The sequence below is a fragment of the Oncorhynchus nerka genome, linkage group LG19 (assembly GCF_034236695.1).
Source record: "Oncorhynchus nerka isolate Pitt River linkage group LG19, Oner_Uvic_2.0, whole genome shotgun sequence".
In the NCBI taxonomy this organism is placed as follows: domain Eukaryota; kingdom Metazoa; phylum Chordata; class Actinopteri; order Salmoniformes; family Salmonidae; genus Oncorhynchus; species Oncorhynchus nerka.
In genome coordinates this window covers 9,431,235-9,456,886 of record NC_088414.1, presented here as the reverse complement: position 1 = coordinate 9,456,886, position 25,652 = coordinate 9,431,235, and the positions used below count along the sequence as shown (strand labels likewise).

The 25,652-nt window shown below is 43.2% G+C and overlaps 1 protein-coding gene across 2 annotated transcripts in view; it reads right to left on the bottom strand.

The window, feature by feature from the left end:
• LOC115147172 (high affinity cAMP-specific and IBMX-insensitive 3',5'-cyclic phosphodiesterase 8B) overlaps positions 1-25,652 on the bottom strand; it is a 95,320-nt gene that overhangs the window by 47,560 nt on the left and 22,108 nt on the right. The window contains exons 1-7 of one of the 2 annotated variants that reach the window (XM_029689239.2): positions 21,619-21,907; positions 21,418-21,474; positions 6,692-6,882; positions 4,197-4,256; positions 2,184-2,241; positions 1,696-1,784; positions 1,458-1,536 (exon numbers count right to left, since the gene is read on the bottom strand). In XM_029689239.2, coding sequence (XP_029545099.2) covers positions 1,458-1,536; positions 1,696-1,784; positions 2,184-2,241; positions 4,197-4,256; positions 6,692-6,882; positions 21,418-21,474; positions 21,619-21,645 — 561 coding nt within the window. In that variant the 5' untranslated portion in view covers positions 21,646-21,907. Of the gene's footprint in view, positions 1-1,457; positions 1,537-1,695; positions 1,785-2,183; positions 2,242-4,196; positions 4,257-6,691; positions 6,883-21,417; positions 21,475-21,618; positions 21,908-25,652 lie in introns of those variants that run through there. The other variant, XM_029689238.2, reaches the window with a different exon arrangement.

Below are 25,652 nucleotides of genomic sequence, written 5' to 3'. Positions count from 1 at the left end.
TTCTATCTTGCCGGTGAAGCGTGTATCCTGCCTATGTCGTCATTCAGCCACGATTCCGTGAAACATAGGATATTACAGTTTTTGATGTCCCGTTGGTAGGATATTCGTGATCTTACCTCGTCTAGTTTATTTTCCAACGATTGCATGTCGGCGAGTAACATCGACGGTAACGGCAGCTTTCCTTACTCGCCTTCTGGGGGTCCGGACGAGGCATCCGGCTCTACTTCCTCTGCGTCGCTTCCTTATGCAAATAATTGGGATGTCTGCCCTGCGGGGTGTTTGGAGAATATCGTGTGAGTCCTGCTTGCTGCTGTTGTTGTTGTTGTTGAAAAAAGTCTTTGTCTAATCCGAGGTGAGTGATCGCTGTCCTGATATCCAGAAGCTCTTTGTCTAATCCGAGGTGAGTGATCGCTGTCCTGATATCCAGAAGCTCTTTGTCTAATCCGAGGTGAGTGATCGCTGTCCTGATATCCAGAAACTCTTTGTCTAATCCGAGGTGAGTGATCGCTGTCCTGATGTCCAGAAGCTCTTTGTCTAATCCGAGGTGAGTGATCGCTGTCCTGATATCCAGAAGCTCTTTGTCTAATCCGAGGTGAGTGATCGCTGTCCTGATGTCCAGAAGCTCTTTGTCTAATCCGAGGTGAGTGATCGCTGTCCTGATATCCAGAAGCTCTTTGTCTAACCCGAGGTGAGTGATCGCTGTCCTGATGTCCAGAAGCTCTTTTCTGCCGTAAGATATTGTTGCAGTAACATTATGTACAAAATCATTTACAAATATCGCAAAAACCCCACATAATAACACAATTGGTTAGGAGACCGTAAAACGGCGGCCATCTCCTCCGGCACCATTTTTTCCCAACTTCCAAAGTTCCAAAATGGCTTAAGGATGACAAAGTCAATGTGTTGGAGTGGCCATCACAAAGTCCTGACCTCAATCCTGTAGAAACTTTGTGGGCAGAACTGAAAAAGTGTGTGTGAGCAAGGAGGCCGACAAACCTGACTCACTTACACCAGTTCTGTCAGGAGGAATGGGACAAAATTCACCCAACTTATTGTGGGACGCTTGTGGAAGGCTACCTGAAACGTTTGACTCAAGTTAAACAATGTAAAGGCAATCCTACTAAATACTAATTGAGTGTATGTAAACTTCTGACCCACTGGGAATGTGATGAAATAAATAAAAGCTGAAATAAATCATTCTCTCTACTATTATTCTGACATTTCACATTCTTAAAATAAAATGGTGATCCTAACTGACCTAAGACTGGGAATTTTTACTAGGATTAAATGTCAGGAATTGTGAAAGACTGAGTTTAAATGTACTTGGCTAAAGTGCATGTAAATGTCCAACTTCAACTGTAAATATGAGATGACCAGTGCATGGCCCCCAGAGCTTGTGGGCCCCCTCCGTGGAGGGGCTGCAGGGTTTTCGCTACGCCAATGGTGTGTGTGTATACCTGTATCACATGGTCTTCACTGGTGATCTCCACAGCCTCCTGACAGTGGTCCAGAGCAGTGAAGACTGAGTTACAAGCCCTGAGGGAGGTAAGAGAGAGTGATCTGTTTAGTCATACATAGTGTGTGTGTGTATGTGTGTGTGTGTGTGTGTGTGTGTGTGTGTGTGTGTGTGTGTGTGTGTGTGTGTGTGTGTGTGTGTGTGTGTGTGTGTGTGTCTGTGTGTGAGGCCCAATGTACCTGAGTTTGAACTGGCAGCGCACCTCTCCATGTTCAATCTGGAGCAACTCATTATAGCAGGCAGAGACACTACTGTTCTCCACATACCTCTGACAGAGAGAGACAGAGAGAGAGAGAGAGAGAGAGAGAGAGAGAGAGAGAGAGAGAGAGATGAAGTGAAATATGACCAACATGGTCAGCTATGAGCCTGGCGGTAGGACATGTGATGAGAGCTCTGACCTGATATGTTAAATAGCCTGCTCACATACAATAAAGTACAGAACAGTTGGTAAACACTGTGATGTGTGTATAAGATGAGCTAACTGACTGGCTGACTGACTGACTCAGCAGATGGATGATAGGATAGCATGAGTGTTTTGAGTTGTCTGGCTCAGTACACTTTACAGAGTCCCAGAGGAGACGGTGGGGGCAGATGTCATGCCATATAAAGTCCTATCCCCTCTTCCCCGTATAGTACATAGAGAACATAGAAGGAGAAGAGTGCATACTCTGCTGAGTCCAGCGCAGAGGAGAGGAAGAACAGACTGCTCCTCCTGACCTGAAGGCCTTTAGAGTAGAGAGAACAGCATAGGCAGTACACACTATGACATTATCATCCTCAGCTCACATAAGATATACAGTGCCTTCAGAAAGTATTCATACCCCTTGACTTATTTCACATTTTGTTGTGTTACAGCCTGAATTCAAAACGGAATAAATATATTTTGTTTCTCACCCATCTACACACAATACCCCATATTTACATCGTGAAAACATGTTTTTAGAAATTGTTGCAAATTTATTGAAAATGAAATACATAAATATCTCATTTACATAAGTATTCACACCCCTAAGTCAATACTTTGTAGAAGCCCCTTTGGAGAAGATTACAGCTGTGTGGCCATTATTCTTTTAAAATTCATTGCTCGACAGCCATTTTCAAGTCTTGCCATAGATTTTCAAGCCGATTTAAGTCAAAACTGTAACTAGGCTACTAAGAAACATTCAATGTTGTTTTGGTAAGCAACTCCAGTGTAGATTTGGACTGCTGAAAGGTGAATTCCTCTCCCAGTATCTGTTGGAAAGCAAACTGAACCAGGTTTTCATCTAGCATTTTGCCTGTGTTTATAGCTGTATTCTGTTTATTTTTATCCTAAAAAACTCCCTAGTCCTTGCCAATGACAAGCATACCCATAACATATTGCAGCCACCAACATGCTTGAAAATATGAAGTGTGTTGTGTTGGATTTGCCCCAAACATAACGCTTTGTATTTCAGGAAAAAAGTTAATTTCTTTGACACAGTTTTTGCAGTATTACTTAAGTGCCTTGTTGCATGTTTTGGAATATTTGTATTCTTTTTGGGCTTCCTTCTTTTCACTCTAGGCAGTCAGGTTAGTATTGTGGAGCAATGTTGTTGATCCATCCTCAGCCTTCTCATTACAGAGCCATTAAACTCTGTAACTGTTTTAAAATCACCATTAGCCTCAAGGTGAAATCCCTAAGCTGTTTCCTTCCTCTCCGATAACCGAGTTAGGAAGGATGCCTGTACCTTTGTAGTGATTGGGTGTATTGATACACCATCCAAAGTGAAATTAAGAACTTCACCGTGCTCAAAGAGCTATTCAGCCGGGTTTGTTTTACATATCTACCAATTGTGGCCCCTCATTGCGAAGCATTGGTCTTTGTGGCTGAATCTGTGCTTCACTACTCAATTGAGAGACCTTACAGATAAGTGTATGTGTTGGATACAGAGATGAGGTAGTCGTTAAAATATCCTGTTAACCACTGTTATTGAACATGCAATGAGTCCATGCAACTTATTATGCAATTTGCTAAGCACATTTTTACTTCTGAACTTAGTTAGGCTTGTCATAACAAAGGGGTTGAATACTTATTGACTCAAGATATTTCAGCTGTTCATTTTGTATTCATTTAAAAAAAAAAGTTATATCAAAAAATTCCACTTTGACATTTACATTTCAGTCATTTAGCAGACACGCTTATCCAGAGTGACTTACAGGAGCAATTAGGGTTAAGTGCCTTGCTCAAGGGCTCATCGGCAGATTTTTCACCTAGTCAGCTCGGGGATTCAAACTGAATCACTAGGCTACATTATGTGGTATTGTGTATCGATCAGTGAAACAAAATCTAAATGTAATACATTTTAAATACAGGCTGGAACAGAACAAAATGTGGAAAAAGTCAAGGGGTGTGAATAGTTCACTAAACACTGTATCATTATAGAATACACATACATGTACTGCATGTCATTATCACCATCAACATGTATTATTATAGAATACACATACATGTACTGCATGTCATTATCACCATCAACATGTATTATTATAGAATACACATACATGTACTGCATGTCATTATCACCATCAACGTGAAAACATTATATTTGGTGTGTGTGTGTGTGAATATGTATGTAACTTCAGTTGTGAGAAAAATAATCCTCTTGAATGGCAATAAACGCCATCAATCAATTACGATTTGATAGACGTGTATACTCACGTCTGTGGCACAACGGCCAGAATGACTGTGTGTTCTGAGCGCTTTGTGGCACGAATCAACCTGGATCAACAACACAAGAGATTGATCATCTAAGAGACGGATAAAACAGAAGAGCTCGGAATCCCGCAGATGGTCAAGAAAAATATATATTTTCACAACCACAAAATGTTAAAATATACACATGACCTACGAAGACTTGAAGTGCTTTTGTGCTTTACCTTAAACAAATTCCCTCGCTAACTCACGAGGCAGGTTTGAGAGCAATAAGTGTGATTGAGTTGATCGCTTCATTTGACAGACACACAACACGAGAGGAGGCTTTAGAATGATTGCCAGTATAAACATCTGGGCAGTGGAGGAGTGATGTCATTGGCATATGAGAGAACATTTCTCTACTTTGCACAGGCTCACCATGGACACAATGTACTGGAGGGAGGAAGGGAGGAAGGGAGAGGGAAGGAGTTTGAGAGAAGGAGAGAGAGGGAAGGAGAGAGAGAGAGATGAGAGAGAGAGGAGAAAGAGGGAAGGGTGGAGAGAGGAGAGAGATAAGGAGAAAGAGGGAAGGAGAGAGAGAGAAGGAGAGAGAGTGGGAGGAAAGGATAAATGTGAGTGATGGCAAAAGCCTCTTGGCTGGCAGGGGACATGCAGGGAGGGAGGAAAGTAAGGAGAGAGAGAGAGAGAGAGAGAGAGAGAGAGAGAGAGAGAGAGAGAGAGAGGAAGAAAGAAAGAAAAATACTTGTGATAGGTCTTTATTGAGAAGAGAGAAAGCCACTCTCTCTGCTTCTGGGAAAATATTACCATGCGTGACTAATAACTCTAATCACTAGATACTGTATAAAGAAGCATATGATGGTCTGACCACATGATAAATACTGTTATTAGGACAGTTTGAGTTTTTAGTGTATCTACACTGAACAAAAATATAAACACAACATGTTTCATGAGCTGCAAAAAAAATTATTGCAGACATTTTCCATATGCACAAAAATCTTATTTCTCTCATATTTTGTGCACAAATTAGTTTATATCCCTGTTCTCCTTTGCCACGATAATCCATCTACCTGACAGGTGTGGCATATGAAGAAGCTGATTAATCAGCATAATCATTACACAGGTGCACCTTGTGCGGGGGACAATAAAAGGCCACTCTAAAATGTACAGTTTTGTCACACAACACAATGACACAGACGTCTCAAGTTTTGAGGGAGCGTGCAATTGGCATGCTGACTGCAGGAATGTCCACCAGAACTGTTGCCAGAGACTTGAATGTTAGATAATTATTGAACTATTCCAACCGGCCTAACAACCGGCCTAACAACCGGCCTAACAACCACAGACCACGTATATAGCGAAGTGCGGGCGAGCGGTTTGCTGATGTTAATGTTGTGAACAGAGTGCCCCATGGTGCGGTGTTAATTGTATGGGCAGGCAAAAGCTACGGACAATGAACACAATTGCATTTTATCGATAGGCAATTTGAACGTTCAGAGACATCGTGACGAGATCCTGAGGCCCATTGTCCTGCCATTAATCCGCCGCCGCCACCTCACGTTTCAGCATGGTAATGTACGGCACCATGTCGCAAGGATCTGTGCACAAGCTGAAAATGTCCCAGTTCTTCCATGGCCTGTATACTCACCCGACATGTCACCCATTAAGCATGTTTGGGATGCTCTGGATCGACGTGTACGACAGTGTGTTCCAGTTCCCGCCAATATCTAGCAACTTCGCACAGCCATTGAAGAGCAGTGGGACAACATTCCACAGGCCACAATTAACATTAACAATTAACATCCTGATCAACTCTATGCAAAAGGAGATGTGTCGCAATGCATGAGGCAAATAGTGGTCACACCAGATACTGACTGGTTTTATAATGCACACCCTTAAATGTTTTTAAGGTATCTGTGATGCAAATCTGTATTCCAAGTCATGTGAAATCCATAGATCAGCTAAACATTTTTAGATTGCTAAATTAGTTTAGAGGCCAGCTATCTAAACTTGTTATCAAGGTGGAATTACCGGCTGTGTGTGTGTGTGTGTGGGGGGGGCATTGATTTGGTTCGTCAGTGTCACCCAGATATCATATTGAAAATTGCAAACATCTCTCTCCACCCTATGGCAAAATGTGGAGAATTGCATGAAATTAGTTTTAAAACTGTAAAATCTTCTCTCTGCTCCATGGCAAAATGTGTACAATTGCAGCAAACGTGCTTTAAAACTACATAATTTTCTCTACACCCCATGGCAAAATGTGTGGAATTGCACAAAAGTAACTTTTTAAAACATTTTTTTTTACTCCACTGTCAAGATGGTGGCCACTAATTTTTTTTGCTCACAATGCAATGTGTGTGTATGTGAGGGTATGGATTCGGGGACACCGACCTGTGAGCAAGATTCTTTTGTGGCCCCCAGCCCCATCAACGTTGCCCATCACACACATCACACACACACACACACACACACACACACACACACAGTCAGTTTGAGTTTACCGACAGACAGCTTCTGCCTCAAAGTATCGTGAGTGGCGTCCATCGATGACTACAATCTCGTGGCTCTTGTCCAGGAAACACTCGATGGCGGACTCGGGCGTTCGGGCGATGTTACACCTGAAACCCGCCCGGTCACACGCCCACCAGAAGGCATCGCTTTGACCATCCTCCTTCGCAAACACCAGCAGGACCTGGGACAGAGAGAGAGAGAGAGAGAGAGAGAGAGAGCAGGTCTGAAATACCTCTTACCTGACAGAGGCAGCTTGCTGCCAAAACATTGGTTACTTTAATAAATAATTTGTATATAAATAATTTGTTTGCTTGTCAGAGCAATGGTGTGTGGTTATAATCTTTCTGAAGTTGTTTTATACAAACATGAAGCTAGGACCGGTAGACTAATAAGCATATCAGTGCTGATTTACAGCACAGTATCACAATTAAAAAAAAAATTAGTAAAACATACATCACTTAAAGGTGCAATATGCATAAATCGCATTTCCTGGTTGCTAAAATTCGAATAGTTTGCCTAATTTCAGTTAATGTGACAAAACAAGCAATGTATATTGTACTGTAGATAATCAATGCACCATAAAACCTGCTGTGAAATATCTTTCCTATAATCAAAAATATTACATTTTCAGCTGTTTGAAGCTGGTGTACAAAACCAAACGTAAAAGATGCAAAAACGAAACAGAAGAACGGGAAGCATAGACATAGCTCACATAGAACAGATCTACCGCTTCTTAGACTTGATTTTAATGTGAACGACAGATCTGTAACTCACATTTCTATGTGAATTTGGTCGGGTCCCCCACAACGTTACATATTGCAGCATTAACTGTTCAAACACACAACTTCACACCACTTTCCCAGGGCATCTTCTGGGATGAAAGCCTGCTATTGTTCCTTAATCTATACAGAACAAAAATATAAATGCAGCATGTAAAATGTTTGTTCCATGTTTCATGAGCTGAAATAAAAGATCCCAGAAATGTTTCATATACACAAAAAGCTTATTTCTCTCAAATGTTGTGCACAAATTTGTTTACATCCCTGTTAGTGAGCATTTCTCCTCTGCCAAGGTAATCCATCCACCTGACAGGTGTGGCATATCAAGAAGCTGATTAAACAGCATGATAATTACAGAGGTGCACCTTGTGCAGGGGACAATAAAAGGTCACTCTAAAATGTGCAGTTTTGTCACACAACACAATGCCACAGATGTCTAAATTTTTGAGGGTGCGTGCAATTGGCACGCTGACTGCAGGAATGTCCACCAGAGCTGTTACCAGATAATTTAATGTTCATTTCTCTACCATAAGCCGCATCCATCGTCATTTTAGAGAATTTGGCAGTATGATTAACCGTTCTCACAACCGCATGTACGTACCACGGGTAACCAAGCCAGCCGAGGAACTCCACATCCGGCTTCTCCACAGCCGGATAGTCTGAGACTGGCCACCCGGACAGCTGATGAAACTGAGGAGTATTTCGGTCTGTAATGAAGCCCTTTGTGGGGAAAAACTCATTCTGATTGGCTGGGCCTGGCTCCCAAGCGGATGGGCTCACAGTGCATTCGGAAAGTATTCCGACCCCTTGACAACTCACACATTTCGTTATGTTACAAAATGTGGAAAAGAGTTAAGGGGTCTGAATAGTTTACTTATGCACAGTGTGCCCTCCCAGGCCCCTGCCCATTCATGTGAAATCCATGGATTAGGGCCTAATGAATTGATTTAAATTGCCTGATTTCCTCATATGAACTGTAATAGAAAAAATAGAAAAATCTATATTTTCTTTTGTGTTATTGACTATACGTTTGTTTATGTGTTGTTGTTTTTGTAGCACTGCTTTGCTTTATCTTGGCCAGGTCTCAGTTGTAAATGAGAACTTGTTCTCAACTGCACTACCTGGTTAAGTAAAGTTGAAATATTATATATTTTTGTTGCGCTTTGCGTTCATATTTTTGTTCAGTATAAGAGTAACCAGGAACCAGGTGGATGATAGTTAATGATGGCTGATGAGAGCTGTATTTCACACCAAAATGTCTGGCCTGTACTGTACACCGACTGGTTGTTCTTCATACTGTAACTTTACCAATACTTGACTCCTATAGTAGAGCAGTAAGAGACAAGAGGCAAGAATGGAGGGACTTGTGTACACGCACACACACACACACACACACACACACACACACACACACACACACACACACACACACACACACACACACACACCAATGGACAACTAACACAGGGAGAAAGGAAGTAGGGATAGAGATTTATAAAGATTTCCTAATTACTAATTCACTTTTTAGATTTGTGTGGTAATTGCTAGATATTACTGCAATGTTGGTGCTAGGAACACAAGCATTTCGCTACGCCCGCACAAACCATCTGCTAAATATGTGTAGGCCGACCAATAGAATTTGATTTGATTTCGATTTGATTGAAAGAGAAACAGACCGAGGGAGACCAAGAAGAGAGGAGAAGGGAGATGAGAGAGAGCGAGCCGTCTCGCCAGTCATGCCGGACAGACTGGCAGGAGCATGAGGGAACGAAGGGAGCAGAGGATGGATGAGAAGAAGAGGAGAAAAGGGAAGGGGGGGGAAAGGAGCTGGCATTGGTAGGAGGCTGTGAAAGGTCTACACCCTTTGATCCCGAGCTGGGCTGTGTAACCATGGAGCTGCCGTGTGAAATTCCACACACACACACACACACACACACACACACCTCAGGCGACGCCGTCCCAAAATCCTACTATCTGCCGACCTGCCCTGCACCCGCACACGGGCCAGACAGTTCTGTGTGTGTTGCCGCTTGAGTGCGTGTACATACACATAATCAAATCAAATCACAGTTTATTTGTCACATTACTTACAAGCCCTTAACACACAACAGCTTCATGCCACGACTCCAACGACATCATTAAGTTTGCCGATGATGCAACAGTGTTAGGCCTGATCACCGACAACAATGAGACAGCCTATAGGGAGGAGGTCAGAGACCTGGCAGTGTGGTGCCAGGATAAAAACCTCTCCCTCAACGTGGAAAAGGAGCACGCTTCCATTCTCATCGACAGGGCTGTAGTGGAGCAGGTTGAGAGCTTCAAGTTCCTTGGCGTCCACATCACCAACAAACTAACATGGTCCAAGCACACCAAGACAGTCGTGAAGAGGGCTCGACAAAACCTATTCCCCCTCAGGAGACTGAAAAGATTTGGCATGGGTCCTCAGATCTTCTAAAGGTTCTACAGCTGCACCACTGAGAGCATCCTGACGGGTTGCATCACTGCCTGGTAAGGCAACTGCTCGGCGTCCGACTGCAAGGCACTACAGAGGGTAGTGCGTACGGCCCAGTACATCACTTGGGACAAGCTTCCTGCCATCCAGGACCTCTATACCAGACGGTGTCAGAGCAAGGCCCTAAAAATGGTCAAAGACTCCAGCCACCCTAGTCATAGACTGTGCTCTAGCCCCAAGGCTTAGGTCCAAGAGGCTTCTAAACAGCTTCTACCACTCACGCCATAAGACTCCTGAACACCTAATCAAATGGCTACCCAGACTATTTGCATTGCCTCCCCCTTTTATGATGCTGCTACTCTCTGTTATTATATATATATATATATCATCATAGTCACTTTAATAACTCTACCTACATGTACATATTACCTAACCGGTGCCCCCACACATTGACTCTGTACAGTAACACCTTGTATATAGCCTCCACATTGACTGTACTGGTACCCCCTGTATATAGCCTCCACATTGACTCTGTACCGGTACCCCCTGTATATAGCCTCCACATTTACTCTGTACCGGTATCCCCTGTATATAGCCTCCACATTGACTCTGTACCGGTACCCCCTGTATATAGCCTCCACATTTACTCTGTACCGGTATCCCCTGTATATAGCCTCCACATTGACTCTGTACCGGTACCCCCTGTATATAGCCTCCACATTGACTCTGTACCGGTATCCCCTGTATATAGCCTCCACATTGACTCTGTACCGGTACCCCCTGTATATAGCCTCCACATTGACTCTGTACCGGTACCCCCTGTATATAGCCTCCACATTGACTCTGTACCAGTACCCCTGTATATAGCCTCCACATTGACTCTGTACCGGTACCCCCTGTATATAGCCTCCACATTGACTCTGTACCAGTACCCCCTGTATATAGCCTCCACATTGACTCTGTACCGGTACCCCCTGTATATAGCCTCCACATTGACTCTGTACCAGTACCCCTGTATATAGCCTCCACACTGACTCTGTACCAGTACCCCCTGTATATAGCCTCCACACTGACTCTGTACCGGTACCCCTGTATATAGCCTCCACATTGACTCTGTACCAGTACCCCTGTATATAGCCTCCACATTGACTCTGTACCGGTACCCCCTGTATATAGCCTCCACATTGACTCTGTACCAGTACCCCCTGTATATAGCCTCCACATTGACTCTGTACCGGTACCCCTGTATATAGCCTCCACACTGACTCTGTACCGGTACCCCCTGTATATAGCCTCCACATTGACTCTGTACCGGTACCCCTGTATATAGCCTCCACATTGACTCTGTACCAGTACCCCTGTATATAGCCTCCACATTGACTCTGTACCGGTACCCCCTGTATATAGCCTCCACACTGACTCTGTACCGGTACCCCTGTATATAGCCTCCACATTGACTCTGTACCGGTACCCCTGTATATAGCCTCCACATTGACTCTGTACCAGTACCCCTGTATATAGCCTCCACACTGACTCTGTACCGGTACCCCCTGTATATAGCCTCCACATTGACTCTGTACCGGTACCCCTGTATATAGCCTCCACATTGACTCTGTACCGGTACCCCTGTATATAGCCTCCACATTGACTCTGTACCAGTACCCCCTGTATATAGCCTCCACACTGACTCTGTACCAGTACCCCCTGTATATAGCCTCCACACTGACTCTGTACCAGTACCCCCTGTATATAGCCTCCACATTGACTCTGTACCAGTACCCCCTGTATATAGCCTCCACATTGACTCTGTACCGGTACCCCTGTATATAGCCTCCACATTGACTCTGTACCAGTACCCCTGTATATAGCCTCCACATTGACTCTGTACCGGTACCCCCTGTATATAGCCTCCACATTGACTCTGTACCGGTACCCCCTGTATATAGCCTCCACATTGACTCTGTACCGGTACCCCCTGTATATAGCCTCCACATTGACTCTGTACCGGTACCCCCTGTATATAGCCTCCACATTGACTCTGTACCGGTACCCCCTGTATATAGCCTCCACATTGACTCTGTACCGGTACCCCCTGTATATAGCCTCCACATTGACTCTGTACTGGTACCCCTGTATATAGCCTCCACATTGACTCTGTACCGGTACCCCCTGTATATAGCCTCCACATTGACTCTGTACCGGTACCCCCTGTATATAGCCTCCACATTGACTCTGTACCGGTACCCCTGTATATAGCCTCCACATTGACTCTGTACCAGTACCCCCTGTATATAGCCTCCACATTGACTCTGTACCGGTACCCCCTGTATATAGCCTCCACATTGACTCTGTACCGGTACCCCCTGTATATAGCCTCCACATTGACTCTGTACCGGTACCCCCTGTATATAGCCTCCACATTGACTCTGTACCAGTACCCCCTGTATATAGCCTCCACATTGACTCTGTACCCGTACCCCTGTATATAGCCTCCACATTGACTCTGTACCGGTACCCCCTGTATATAGCCTCCACATTGACTCTGTACCGGTACCCCTGTATATAGCCTCCACATTGACTCTGTACCAGTACCCCTGTATATAGCCTCCACATTGACTCTGTACCAGTACCCCTGTATATAGCCTCCACATTGACTCTGTACCGGTACCCCTGTATATAGCCTCCACATTGACTCTGTACCAGTACCCCCTGTATATAGCCTCCACATTGACTCTGTACCGTACCCCCTGTATATAGCCTCCACATTGACTCTGTACCGGTACCCCCTGTATATAGCTTCCACATTGACTCTGTACCAGTACCCCTGTATATAGCCTCCACATTGACTCTGTACCGGTACCCCCTGTATATAGCCTCCACATTGACTCTGTACCAGTACCCCTGTATATAGCCTCCACATTGACTCTGTACCGGTACCCCCTGTATATAGCCTCCACATTGACTCTGTACCGGTACCCCCTGTATATAGCCTCCACATTGACTCTGTACCGGTACCCCCTGTATATAGCCTCCACATTGACTCTGTACCGGTACCCCCTGTATATAGCCTCCACATTGACTCTGTACCGGTACCCCCTGTATATAGCCTCCACATTGACTCTGTACCGGTACCCCCTGTATATAGCCTCCACATTGACTCTGTACCGGTACCCCCTGTATATAGCCTCCACATTGACTCTGTACCGGTACCCCCTGTATATAGCCTCCACATTGACTCTGTACCAGTACCCCCTGTATATAGCCTCCACATTGACTCTGTACCGGTACCCCCTGTATATAGCCTCCACATTGACTCTGTACCAGTACCCCCTGTATATAGCCTCCACATTGACTCTGTACCAGTACCCCCTGTATATAGCCTCCACATTGACTCTGTACCAGTACCCCTGTATATAGCCTCCACATTGACTCTGTACCAGTACCCCCTGTATATAGCCTCCACATTGACTCTGTACCGTACTCCTGTATATAGCCTCCACATTGACTCTGTACTGGTACCCCCTGTATATAGCCTCCACATTGACTCTGTACCAGTACCCCTGTATATAGCCTCCACATTGACTCTGTACCAGTACCCCTGTATATAGCCTCCACATTGACTCTGTACCGGTACCCCTGTATATAGCCTCCACATTGACTCTGTACCAGTACCCCCTGTATATAGCCTCCACATTGACTCTGTACCAGTACCCCCTGTATATAGCCTCCACATTGACTCTGTACCAGTACCCCTGTATATAGCCTCCACATTGACTCTGTACCGGTACCCCCTGTATATAGCCTCCACATTGACTCTGTACCAGTACCCCTGTATATAGCCTCCACATTGACTCTGTACCAGTACCCCTGTATATAGCCTCCACATTGACTCTGTACCGGTACCCCCTGTATATAGCCTCCACATTGACTCTGTACCAGTACCCCCTGTATATAGCCTCCACATTGACTCTGTACCAGTACCCTCTGTATATAGCCTCCACATTGACTCTGTACCGGTACCCCCTGTATATAGCCTCCACATTGACTCTGTACCGGTACCCCTGTATATAGCCTCCACATTGACTCTGTACCGGTACCCCTGTATATAGCCTCCACATTGACTCTGTACCGGTACCCCTGTATATAGCCTCCACATTGACTCTGTACCGGTACCCCCTGTATATAGCCTCCACATTGACTCTGTACCAGTACCCCCTGTATATAGCCTCCACATTGACTCTGTACCGGTACCCCTGTATATAGCCTCCACATTGACTCTGTACCGGTACCCTGTATATAGCCTCCACATTGATTCTGCACTGTTGGTTAAGGGCCAGTACCCCTGTATATAGCCTCCACATTGACTCTGTACACCTGTTGGTTACCCCTGTATATAGCATCACACATTGACTCTGTACCAGTACCCCCTGTATATAGCCTCCACATTGACTCTGTACCACTGTACCCCTGTAAGGGCTTGTATAGCCTCCACATTGACTCTGTACCACTGGTCTACACCTGTATATAGCCTCCACTAAACCTTGACTCTGTACCGGTACCCCCTGTATATAGCCTCCACATTGACTCTGTACATTTCACTGTAAGGTACCCCCTGTATATAGCCTCCACATTGACTCTGTACCGGTTACCCCCACTGTATAGCCTCCACATTGACTCTGTACATATTTCCCTGTATATCTCCTACACCTTGACTCTCTTTCACTGGTACCCCCTGTATATAGCCTCGCTATTGTTATTTTAATGCGGCTCTTTAATTATTTCTAACATTTATTTATTATTATGTAGGTATTTTTCTTCAAACTGCACCTGTTGGTTAAGGGCTTGTAAGTAAGCATTTCACTGTAAGGTCTACACCTGGTGTCTTCATCATTTCACTGTAAGGTCTACACCTGGTGTCTTCATCATTTCACTGTAAGGTCTACACCTGTTGGTTAAGGGCTTGTAAGTAAGCATTTCACTGTAAGGTCTACACCTGTACTCGGCGCATGTGGCAAATACAATTGGATTTGATTTAAGAAGTTTTAAGACAAAAAAAAGTGTTAAGTAAAAAATAGAAAATAAAAGTAACAATTAATTAAATAGCAACAGTAAAATAACAATAGCAAGGCTCTATAGAGGCGGTACCAGTACAGAATCAACGTGCGGGGGCACCGGTTAGCCGAGGTAATTGAGGTAATATGTACATGTAGGAAGAGTTAAAGTGACTGATCGTACCTCCTCCAAGTGGATGTCTTTCATGATTATCTTTATCATCCAAGTAGTTGGAGTGTGTTCGAACACACAATCACTTCATAGTGATTAACCCCAGTGGTTTCCCTAAGTGGTTTACACACTGTGTTGCCCTCAAGGCAGGACTGACATAGAGAAGGGCCTCTACCCCTGACTGCTGTGCCATGCTGACTCAGCCAATCACAGTTCAGAGGTTAAAGCTAGAATCCTTTAAGCCTCCATCTCTGCACACCCTTGACCAGGCAGACAGATAGGGGGACAAAGGTATGGAACAAACAAACAAACAAACAGACAGACAGACAGATAGTTTCTCAGAGCGATAGCGAGAGACATCTAGCTGACTGGCTTTACACCAAGTCTTGTCAGTGGGACTCCTCTTGGCATAGAGCCAAGGAGTACGGTGTGGAGGAGAAATACATACTAGCAGTCATCAATCTGATGGATGATTCCCAATAAGCATGGTTTACTCCTCACACTCAGAACAACATGTAAATGCTTTCCCGTGTTTTGAAGTGGGGGCTACAGCATGTTTCTCCATATGGTTTCTTAAGTTAAGAGACCATCCTAAGTTCCCTGTCCAAAGTAAGAGCAGAGCACCCTGTACACTGTCTTCTGCAGCCTACAGTCAACAACAGTTCACCCTCTGAGCCCTCAGAGGAAAATAATCCCTCTGATTGAGGAGGAGTCCTGTGAAAGGGTGCAGAAACGAAGGAGCGGAGAGAAGTAGATTTGGAGCTACCGAGTCTTTCCAGGGCTCAGAGGGAACGATAAATGTCAGGAGGGAACTTTCAGCACGCAACTCTCTCCTCCAGAGAATTTGATCATTTCTTCTCTCTTTTCTCTCTCGTTCTCTCTGTTCAAGTGGGAGGGAGGTAAAGAGGGAATGGGGAGTTAGATCATGGTACAGTAGAATTTGTGTGTGCATGACTCCGTGTGCGTACGAGACTTGTGTGTGTGTGCGGATGTGTGTGTGTGTGTGTGTGTGTGTGTGGATGTGTGTGTGTGTGTGTGTGCGGATGTGTGTGTGTGTGTGTGTGTGTGTGTGTGTGCGGATGTGTGTGTGTGCGGATGTGTGTGTGCTTCCGCTGTCTGTTTGTGCGTGTGCATGACTCTCTGTGAGTGTGTACGTAACTGTACGTGTGAGTGTGTGTCTGTTTCTGTGCGTGTGCTCCCTTGTGTGTCTGTTTGTGTGTATGACTTTGTGTGCGTGTTTGCGTGACTCTTCGTGTGTGTGTGTGTGTGTGTGTGTCTGGGTGCGCTCCACATCTTGAGGAGAGTAGTTATTTTAATGGAGCGTGTGTTGAGGGCTGTATGGGGAGGAGGGGTTGTAATAAAGTCTCTAGTCCTTCCACCTGGTTCAGCCAGACATTGCCAGACACTACCTCCAGCAGAGGCTTTCACACAGCCTGATAACGAAGAATGGATGAGTTCTGGATATGAGGTTTGGAGGAGGTTTTTATTCAGCACAATAAAGACGGACGGATGAAGGGTAGAGCCTTTCAGTATGTATTTTCCTTCAAACACTTTGAGCATTTGATTCAGCCATTTGATTCAGCCAGGTTTGCACTATTGGGACTATTCCATTACTCCATCAAGCACAATGACAGAGATGTAAGAAGACAGAGACCTAGATGTCTAGATGCACAAGAAACATAAAACACCTATGATCTTGTGTAACTAACACTCCCTTCCCTAAATGACACAACAGCGTTAATGCCTGGGAGATAATCTGGCCTTCTCAAAGGCTCACACTGCCTTAATCCCAATCCACAGGACACAACCTTAACCTCAAACTAGCAGTTGTTCACAGCTGGTTACCGGAAACTTAACTACCACCAACCCACACACCATCAGGTGTAAAGCAGGGATGGAACCAGTTCAGGGAACTGTTTGTTGTTGTTCCTGCACATATCTGACCAATCAAACATGTTAACATCTAGCTTACCCGTTCCATACCAAAATGCTCTATCTGCACTAACTGGTGGAGTAAATTCACAAGCTAAATGTAATTACTATGTACATTTCACGAGTTAAAATATAAATGAAATGGAACTTTTGTGAACCATACATTTTTTGGAGGGTTTGAACAGGTTCAGAACTTTATTATGCTGGTCGGAACCCAAGAAATCGGGTTTCTGTTCGGAACGGAACAATTGGAAAATACATTTGGTTCCAACCCCCTAGTGAAACAAGTAATATAGTGTACATGTATGCCGCACGCCATGTTGTGTCATGTGGTGTCTCATTGTTACGCCATGTTGTGTCATGTGGTGTCTCATTGTTACGCCATGTTGTGTCATGTGGTGTCTCATTGTTACGCCATGTTGTGTCATGTGGTGTCTCATTGTTACGCCATGTTGTGTCATGTGGTGTCTCATTGTTACGCCATGTTGTGTCATGTGGTGTCTCATTGTTACGCCGTGTTGTGTCATGTGGTGTCTCATTGTTACGCCATGTTGTGTCATGTGGTGTCTCATTGTTACGTTGTGTCATGTGGTGTCTCATGTTGTGTCATGTGGTGTCTCATTGTTACGCCATGTTGTGTCATGTGGTGTCTCATTGTTGTGTCATGTGGTGTCTCATTGTTACGCCATGTTGTGTCATGTGGTGTCTCATTGTTACGCCATGTTGTGTCATGTGGTGTCTCATTGTTACGCCATGTTGTGTCATGTGGTGTCTCATTGTTACGCCATGTTGAAACCATTCTATCATGCAATGATATCTACAGTGTTTCCCCTAAATTCATTGAAACCAAAGAATTGGACGCAAGTAAAAATATATACAGTACCAGTCAAAAATGTGGACACACCTACTCATTCCAGGGTTTTTCTTTATTTTGACTATTTTCTACATTGTAGAATAATAGTGAAGACATCAAAACAATGAAATAATGTGGTAACCAAAAAAAAGTGTCAAACATATCCAAATATATGTTATATTTGAGATTCTTCAAAGTAGCCACCCTTTGTCTTGATGACAGCTTTGCATACTCTTAGCATTCTCTCAACCAGCTTCATGAGGTAGTCACCTGGAATGCATTTCAATTAACAGGTGTGCCTTGTTAAAAGTTAATTTGTGGAATTTCTTCCCTTCTTAATGCGTTTGAGCCAATCAGTTGTGTTGTGACAAGGTAGGGTTGGTATACAGAAGATAGTCCTATTTGGAAAAAGACAAAGTCCATATTATGGCAAGAACAGCTCAAATAAGCAAAGGGAAACAACAGTCCATCATTACTTGAAGACATGAAGGTCAGTCAATTTCAAGAACTTTGAAAGTTTCTTCAAGTGCAGTCGCAAAAACCATCAAGCGCTATGATGGAACTGGCTCTCATGAGGACCGCCACAGGAAAGGTAGACCCAGAGTTACCTCTTCTGCAAAGGATAAGTTCATTAGAGTTACCAGCCTCAGACATTGCAGCACAAATAAATGCTTCACAGAGTTCAAGTAACAGACACATCTCAACATCAACTGTTCAGAGGAGACTGTGTGAATCAGACATTCATGGTCAAATTGCTGCAAAGAAACCACAACTAAAGGACACCAATAATAAGAAGAGACTTGCTTAGGCCAAGAAACACGAGCAATGGACATTAGACTGGTGGAAATCTGTACTTTGGTCTGATTAGTACAACTTTGAGATATTTGGTTCCAACCGACAAGTCTTTGTGAGACGCAGAGAAGGTGAACAGATGATCTCTGCATGTGTGGTTCCCACCGTGAAGCATGGAGGAAGAGGTGTGATTCAAGCCACACTTAACCAGAATGTCTACCACAGCATTCTGCATCGATACACCATCCCGTCTGGTTTGCGCTTAGTGGGACTATTATTTGTTTTTCAACAGGACAATGACCCAACCCCTCCAGGCTGTGTAAGGGATATTTGACCAAGAAGGAGAGTGATGGAGTGCTGCATCAGATGACCTGGCCTCCACAATCACCCGACCTCAACCCAATTGAGATGGTTTGGAATGATTTGGACCGTAGAGTGAAGGAAAAGCAGCCACCTCAGCATATGTGGGAACTTCTTCAAGACTGTTGGAAAAGCATTCCAGGTGAAGCTGGTTGACAGAATGCCAAGAGAATACCACATAATGACAAAGCAAAAACAGTTTTTTAAAACATATTTGCAACAAAAAAATGACAAAGCTGTCATCAAGGCAAAGGGTGGCTACTTTGAAGAATCTAAAATCTTTTTTAACACTTTTTTTGGTTACTACATGATTCCATATGTGTTATTTCATAGTTTTATGGTCTTCACTATTATTCTGCAATGTATAAAATAGTATTGCACCCCCTTACCCTTGCCACCAAACACTGAGATCACATCCCATAGTGAATACAGACACAGTCACAATCTACATATTGTAGATAGACATACAGCGCATTCGGAAAGTATTCAGACCCCTTGACTTTTTCCACATTTGTTACATTGCAGCCTTATACTAAAATTTATACAATTGTTTTTTCCCCTCATCAGTCTACACACAATACCACATAATGACATAGCAAAACCATTTTGTTTTTGTCTTGGCTGTGTGCTTAGGGTCGTTGTCGTGTTAGAAGGTGAACCTTTGGCCCAGTTTGAGGTCCTAAGTGCTCTGGAGCAGGTTTTCATCAAATATCTCTCTGTACTTTGCGCCGTTCATTTTTCCCTCGATCCTGACTAGTCTCCCAGTCCCTGCCACTGAAAAACATCCACACAACATGATGCTGCCACCACCATTCTTCAACATAGGGGTGGTGCCAGGTTTCCTCCAGATGTGACGCTTGGCATTCAGGCCAAAGAGTTCAATCCTTGTTTCATCAGACCAGAGAATATTGTTTCTCATGGCCTGAGAGTCCTTTTGGTGCCTTTTGGCAAACTCCAAGCTGGCTGTCATGTGCCTTTTACTGAAGAGTGTCTTCCGTCTGGCCACTTTACCATAAAGGCCTGATTGGTGGAGTGGTGCAGAGATGGTTGTCCTTCTGGAAAGTTTTCCCATCTCCACAGAGGAACTCTGGAGTTCTGTCAGAGAGACCATCGCGTTCTTGATCACCTCCCTGATCAAGTCCCTTCTCCCGCGATTGCTCAGTTTGGCCAGGCGGCCAGCTCTAGGAAGAATTTTGTTGGTTCCAAACTTCTTCCATTTAAGAATGATGGAGGCCACTGTGTTCTTGGGGACCTTCAACACTTCAGAAATGTTTTGGTACCCTTCCCCAGATCTATGCCTCAACACAATGCTGTCTCCTTCGACCTCATGGCTTGGTATTTTCTCTGACATGCACTGTCAACTGTGGGACCTTATATAGACAGGTGCGTGCCTTTCCAAATCATGTCCAATCAATACAATTTACCACAGGTAGACTCCAATCAACTTGTAGAAACATCTCAAGGATAATAAATGGATGCACCTAAGCTCAATTTCGAGTCTCATCGCAAAGGGTCTGAATACTTGTGTAAATAAGGCATTTCTGATTTTTATTTTTAACAAATTAGCAAACATTTCTAAAAACTTGTTTTTGCTTTGTCATCATAGGGTATTGTGTGTAGATTGATGAGGACAAAAAAAAATCAATTTTAGAATAAGGCTGTAACGTATGCACTGTATTTGTCTTGTGCATTTGTTTTATTCTGGGATTATGACCCCTAAAAATGACTGGTGGAGTCCCTTTACCCCAACCTGCATGTACAAATGACCTCAAATAACCTGTACCCCCGCACATTGACTAGTACCAGTGTCCCCTGTACGTAGCCTCATTAATGATTAACGTTATTTAATTGTGTTATTTTTTACTACATTTTCTACTTCAGGTTATTTAGTAAATACTTGAACTGCATGGTTGGTTAAGGGTTTGTAAGTAAGCATTTCACTGTAAGGTGAAATACCTGTTGTATTCGGCGCGCGTGAGAAGTAAAATTTGATTTGATTTGATTTGATTCCGCTGATGCGTTTCTATGCTGTTGTTCAACCTGTTTATTTGAGAAAAAAAGTCATTTTCGCAAATCTCTCTGATTACGCTTTCTAATCATGTCTTAAAATCCTCTTCTGGGCCAATCAAAATGGCCACCACTCCAAAGCCTCTAGTAGCGTGAAGAAGAGACAAACTGCCCATGATGTGCTCCACCACAACATGTAACATCACTGAATTGCATAACAAAATACAGCAGACTCCTGATAATTGATGGACGGTGGGCACTAAACTGGGGCATGCTGTTATCAGGAGAAATACAGAAGAATGTAAAGTGCAGTTGTACCTGAATAGGTTCTTGGGTCAGTCTCATAGGTCCTATGCATTCTTCTGTGGCTGATACCTGGAACACAACCGGAGAGAGAGAGGTGGAATGAGTTCAAGCTCAAACAAAACAACAAAACAATGAATAGCAAGAGTAAAAACAGACGAGAGAGCAGGAGTAAAACATGAAACATAGAAAAAGGGGAAACAGAGTACCGCTTACCATTTTACCCTCTTCTTCAGGTACCATACATGCCCTGAACCTCTCTCTCTCTCTATCTCTTTCCTTCTCTCTCTCTATCTCTTTCCTTCTCTCTCTGTCTCAACCAGCTAATACTCCATATGCAGGTATTCAATAAAAAAAACAGAAGCTCTATACTCCTGAGCAAACGCTGGTTAGCTCACTGAACAATGTTACTGTATCAACTATAGCGGGAAGGATTTCTGGCTACTGGACTATCGACTAACGGCTTAGGATGTTCCACGCTCACACTATTAGTGACGCAGCAAGACCAGGTCTGTTACAAGCCTCTTTAAAGAGTATTAAGGGATACAGACAGACAGGTGTATGTGAGTAATGCCTTGTTGAGAAGCAGTACTGACACTGTTGATAGACTGGAGCTAACGCAGCTACAAACATGACATGCACATGGGTCCTTGCACCAATTCGGTGCCTTTTGAGAATTGTGCCTTGGTGAAAAAAAAACATGTTTGATTTCATATAATTTTTACATTCTGTCATAAAGAACACATGTTCCACTTCAACCTCTCATGAGGTAAAAAAAAAAAAAAAAGCCTATAAAAAGTGCAACAGGGTTGACCGTAACAGGGTTGACCATTTCATCTAAATCAGCCATAAATCCTCTTGTGACAGGGGGAATGGAAGCTAGTTGTGTGCAACAGAGAGGGGCAATTGAATGCAAGCTTTTTTTCACATTTTTTTTTCTTAAAAAAACAACATTCCTAGCCTGTCTGTCTATGGGTAAGAGGGTTGACGTGTTATGCTTGAAAATGGCCGAAAAGAACCAGCTCACCTGCTTTTACACTATGATTTGACTATTTGAAGTTCAATGTTTTTTATAATTTTTTATAAATATTTTAAAAGGAATAGTTTCATCATATTAAAATGAAAATTCAGTTCACGTAACAGGGTTGACATTAAACATGAGGGACAGACGTGAATGAATAAATAACCATCTTCAGAAATTACTTTGTCAAAACAACAAAATAACTAGGGTTTACAATGATGGTGAACACGTGGAGAAATGCTGGAGTTAAGTGTTTTAAAATCTTTCTAGAAGTCACCGAGGGTGCATTTTGCCACTTTAGCAAGTCTTTATTCATATTGAAAATCAGATTTATTAACTTCTCCATGTGACCTATATTAAAGGGCACTTCATTTAATATAACATTCAATATTGGTGTACAATTTATCCTTAAAATACCAAAGGGAAGCAAAAGGCTTCGTTGAACGACCCACACCGGTGGCAATGACATCTCAGACCAATACCCAAGTCTCCACATATGCAGTATTTCACGTTGACCCATATCTGTCTCTGTGCCTCTCTGGACACCTGTCATTATCTGTTTATCACAGCTCATCACGGCTCATTGACTCAGTGCTGTGTTAATTGTCCCTCTTGGCCTCCCTTACAGAGTTGAATGAGGCCAGCTCTGCAGTCATATTCAATGGATAAGGGAATGTTTGTGTTTGTTTGTGGGGACATCAGTTAGGATCTGATGTATGGCCAACAATGTATGGCGATTAGTGCCAACAATGAGCTCATCAGGCCTCTTGTGCCCTGTCCCTGTGTCTCCTATGGTTCCTGAACCATGTCTGTGTAGGAGGACAGAGAGGGGCATAGAAGAATGTATAGAGAGTGTATAGAGAATGTTTAGAGAGTGTATAGAGTGTATAGAGAGTGTATAGAGAGTGTATAGAAGGGTGTATAGAAGGGTGTATAGAGTGTATATAAAGTGTATAGAAGGGAGTATAGAGTGTACAGAGAGTGTATAGAAGGGTGTATAGAGTGTATAGAGTGTATAGAGAGTATAGAGTGCATAGAATGGTGTATATAAAGTGTTTAGAGAGTGTATAGAGGGTATAGAGAGTATAGAGAGTATAGAGTGTATAGAAAGTGTTTAGAGAGTGTATAGAGATTGTATAGAAGGGTGTATAGAAGGGTGTATATAGAGTGTATAGAAGGGTATAGAGAGTGTATTGAAGGGTGTATAGAGAGTGTATAGAAGGGTATAGTGTGTTTAGAGAGTGTATAGAGTGTATTGAAGGGTGTATATAGAGTGTATAGAAGGGTATAGAGAGTGTATTGAAGGGTGTATAGAGAGTGTATTGAAGGGTGTATATAGAGTGTATAGAAGGGTATAGTGTGCTTAGAGAGTGTATAGAGTGTATTGAAGGGTGTATATAGAGTGTATAGAAGGGTATAGAGAGTGTATAGAAGGGTGTATAGAGAGTGTATTGAAGGGTGTATCGAGAGTGTAGAGAGTGTATAGTGTGTATAGTGTATAGAGAGTGTATAGAAGGGTGTATAGAGAGGGTATAGAGTGTATAGAAGGGTGTATAGAGAGTATAGAGAGTGTATTGAAGGGTATAGACTTGAGGGTGTGTGGACAAAACCACAGCAGTCTCTCATCTAACCACTGTCATAGAGTGACTGGACTCTAGAACCTTTAGAGGTAGTGCTGAGCGATTAACCAAATTAAAATAAAATAAAATATTAAACAACTAATTGACTGATGTTGGTTCAATTATTTGAGTTCCATTTAGATTTTTTGGTGTGTGAGAAATCAACTAATTCATGAGAGAAATCAACTCAAGAACTATGTGGGAGACTGGACTGAAGGGAGTTTAATCAAATATTCAACCCAGTTATGTGCAGAAACGTGCCTGTATTTTCTGGCTCGGGCAGAAACGGATGAGAGACGAAGAGGTGAAGCAAGAGGTATTACTCTCGCCAAAATCTGTACAAATTAAGCCCAATGAGTTTCTATGGGCTTATTTTGGACGTAAGCTTGTCGCCTGCCTTCCCGCCTTTGGGAAAATGACTCCCATTGTAAGAGCGGAAGCATGAGCATCTTGTCATTATATACAGATCTCTGGATGGATACACTTTTACACCTTCTACGTTAGGTTAGATACAAACAGACCGCATAGACCGCAAGAGAGAGGAATTTATAAAACACAATGACGAGAGGGAGAGAAAGCTTTTGAAAGTATGCCTTATCTACTTTATTTATTTTTATGTAACTAGGAAAGTCAGTTAAAACTTCTTCAGGATTGGTGGGTCACCTGCGGGACGGTTGAGCTAACGTAGGCTAATGCGATTAGCATGAGGTTGTAAGTAACAAGAACATTTCCCAGGACATATACATATCTGATATTGGCAGAAAGCTTAAATTATTGTTAATCTAACTGCACTGTCCAATTTACAGTAGCTATTACAGTGAAAGAAGACCATGCTATTGTTTGAGAAGTGTGCACAGCTTTGAACATGAACAGTTATTAATAAACAAATTAGGCACATTTGGGTAGTCTTGATACAACATTTTGAACAGAAACGCAATGGTTCATTGGATCAGTCTGAAACTTTGCACATACACTGCTGCCATCTAGGAATAATACATTATGGCCTTTCTCTTGCATTTCAAAGATGATGGTACAAAACAAAACAAAAAACGGTTGTTTTTTATTTGTATTATCCTTTACCAGATCTAATGTGTTATATTCTCCTACATTCCTTTCACATTTCCACAAACTTCAAAGTGTTTCCTTTCAATTGGACCAAGAATGTGCATATCCTTGCTTCAGGGCCTGAGATACAGGGAGTTAGATTTGGGTATGTTATTTTAGGCAAAAAAAAAAAAAAAAAGGGTCAGATCCTTAAGAACAAATTCTTATTTACAATGACGGCCTACCCCAGCCAAATCCTAACCCGGACCACACTAGGCCAATTGTGTGCCGCCCTATGGGACTCCCAATCACAGCCAGGTGTGATACAGCCTGGAATCAAACCAGGGTCTGTGGTGACACCTCTAGCATTGAGATGCAGTGCTTTAGACCGCTGTGCCACTCGGGAGCCCTTTGAAGTACTAGTCAAATGATGTTGTTGACAGCTCAGCAGCATACATAGGTAGGCTAGATAAAAAGGATGACTAAAGACAGTACAGTATGGGGAGCACATAGATAACATTAGATGGTCTGGCTGGCTGGCTGCTTCTACCTGAGCAGGGATGAGA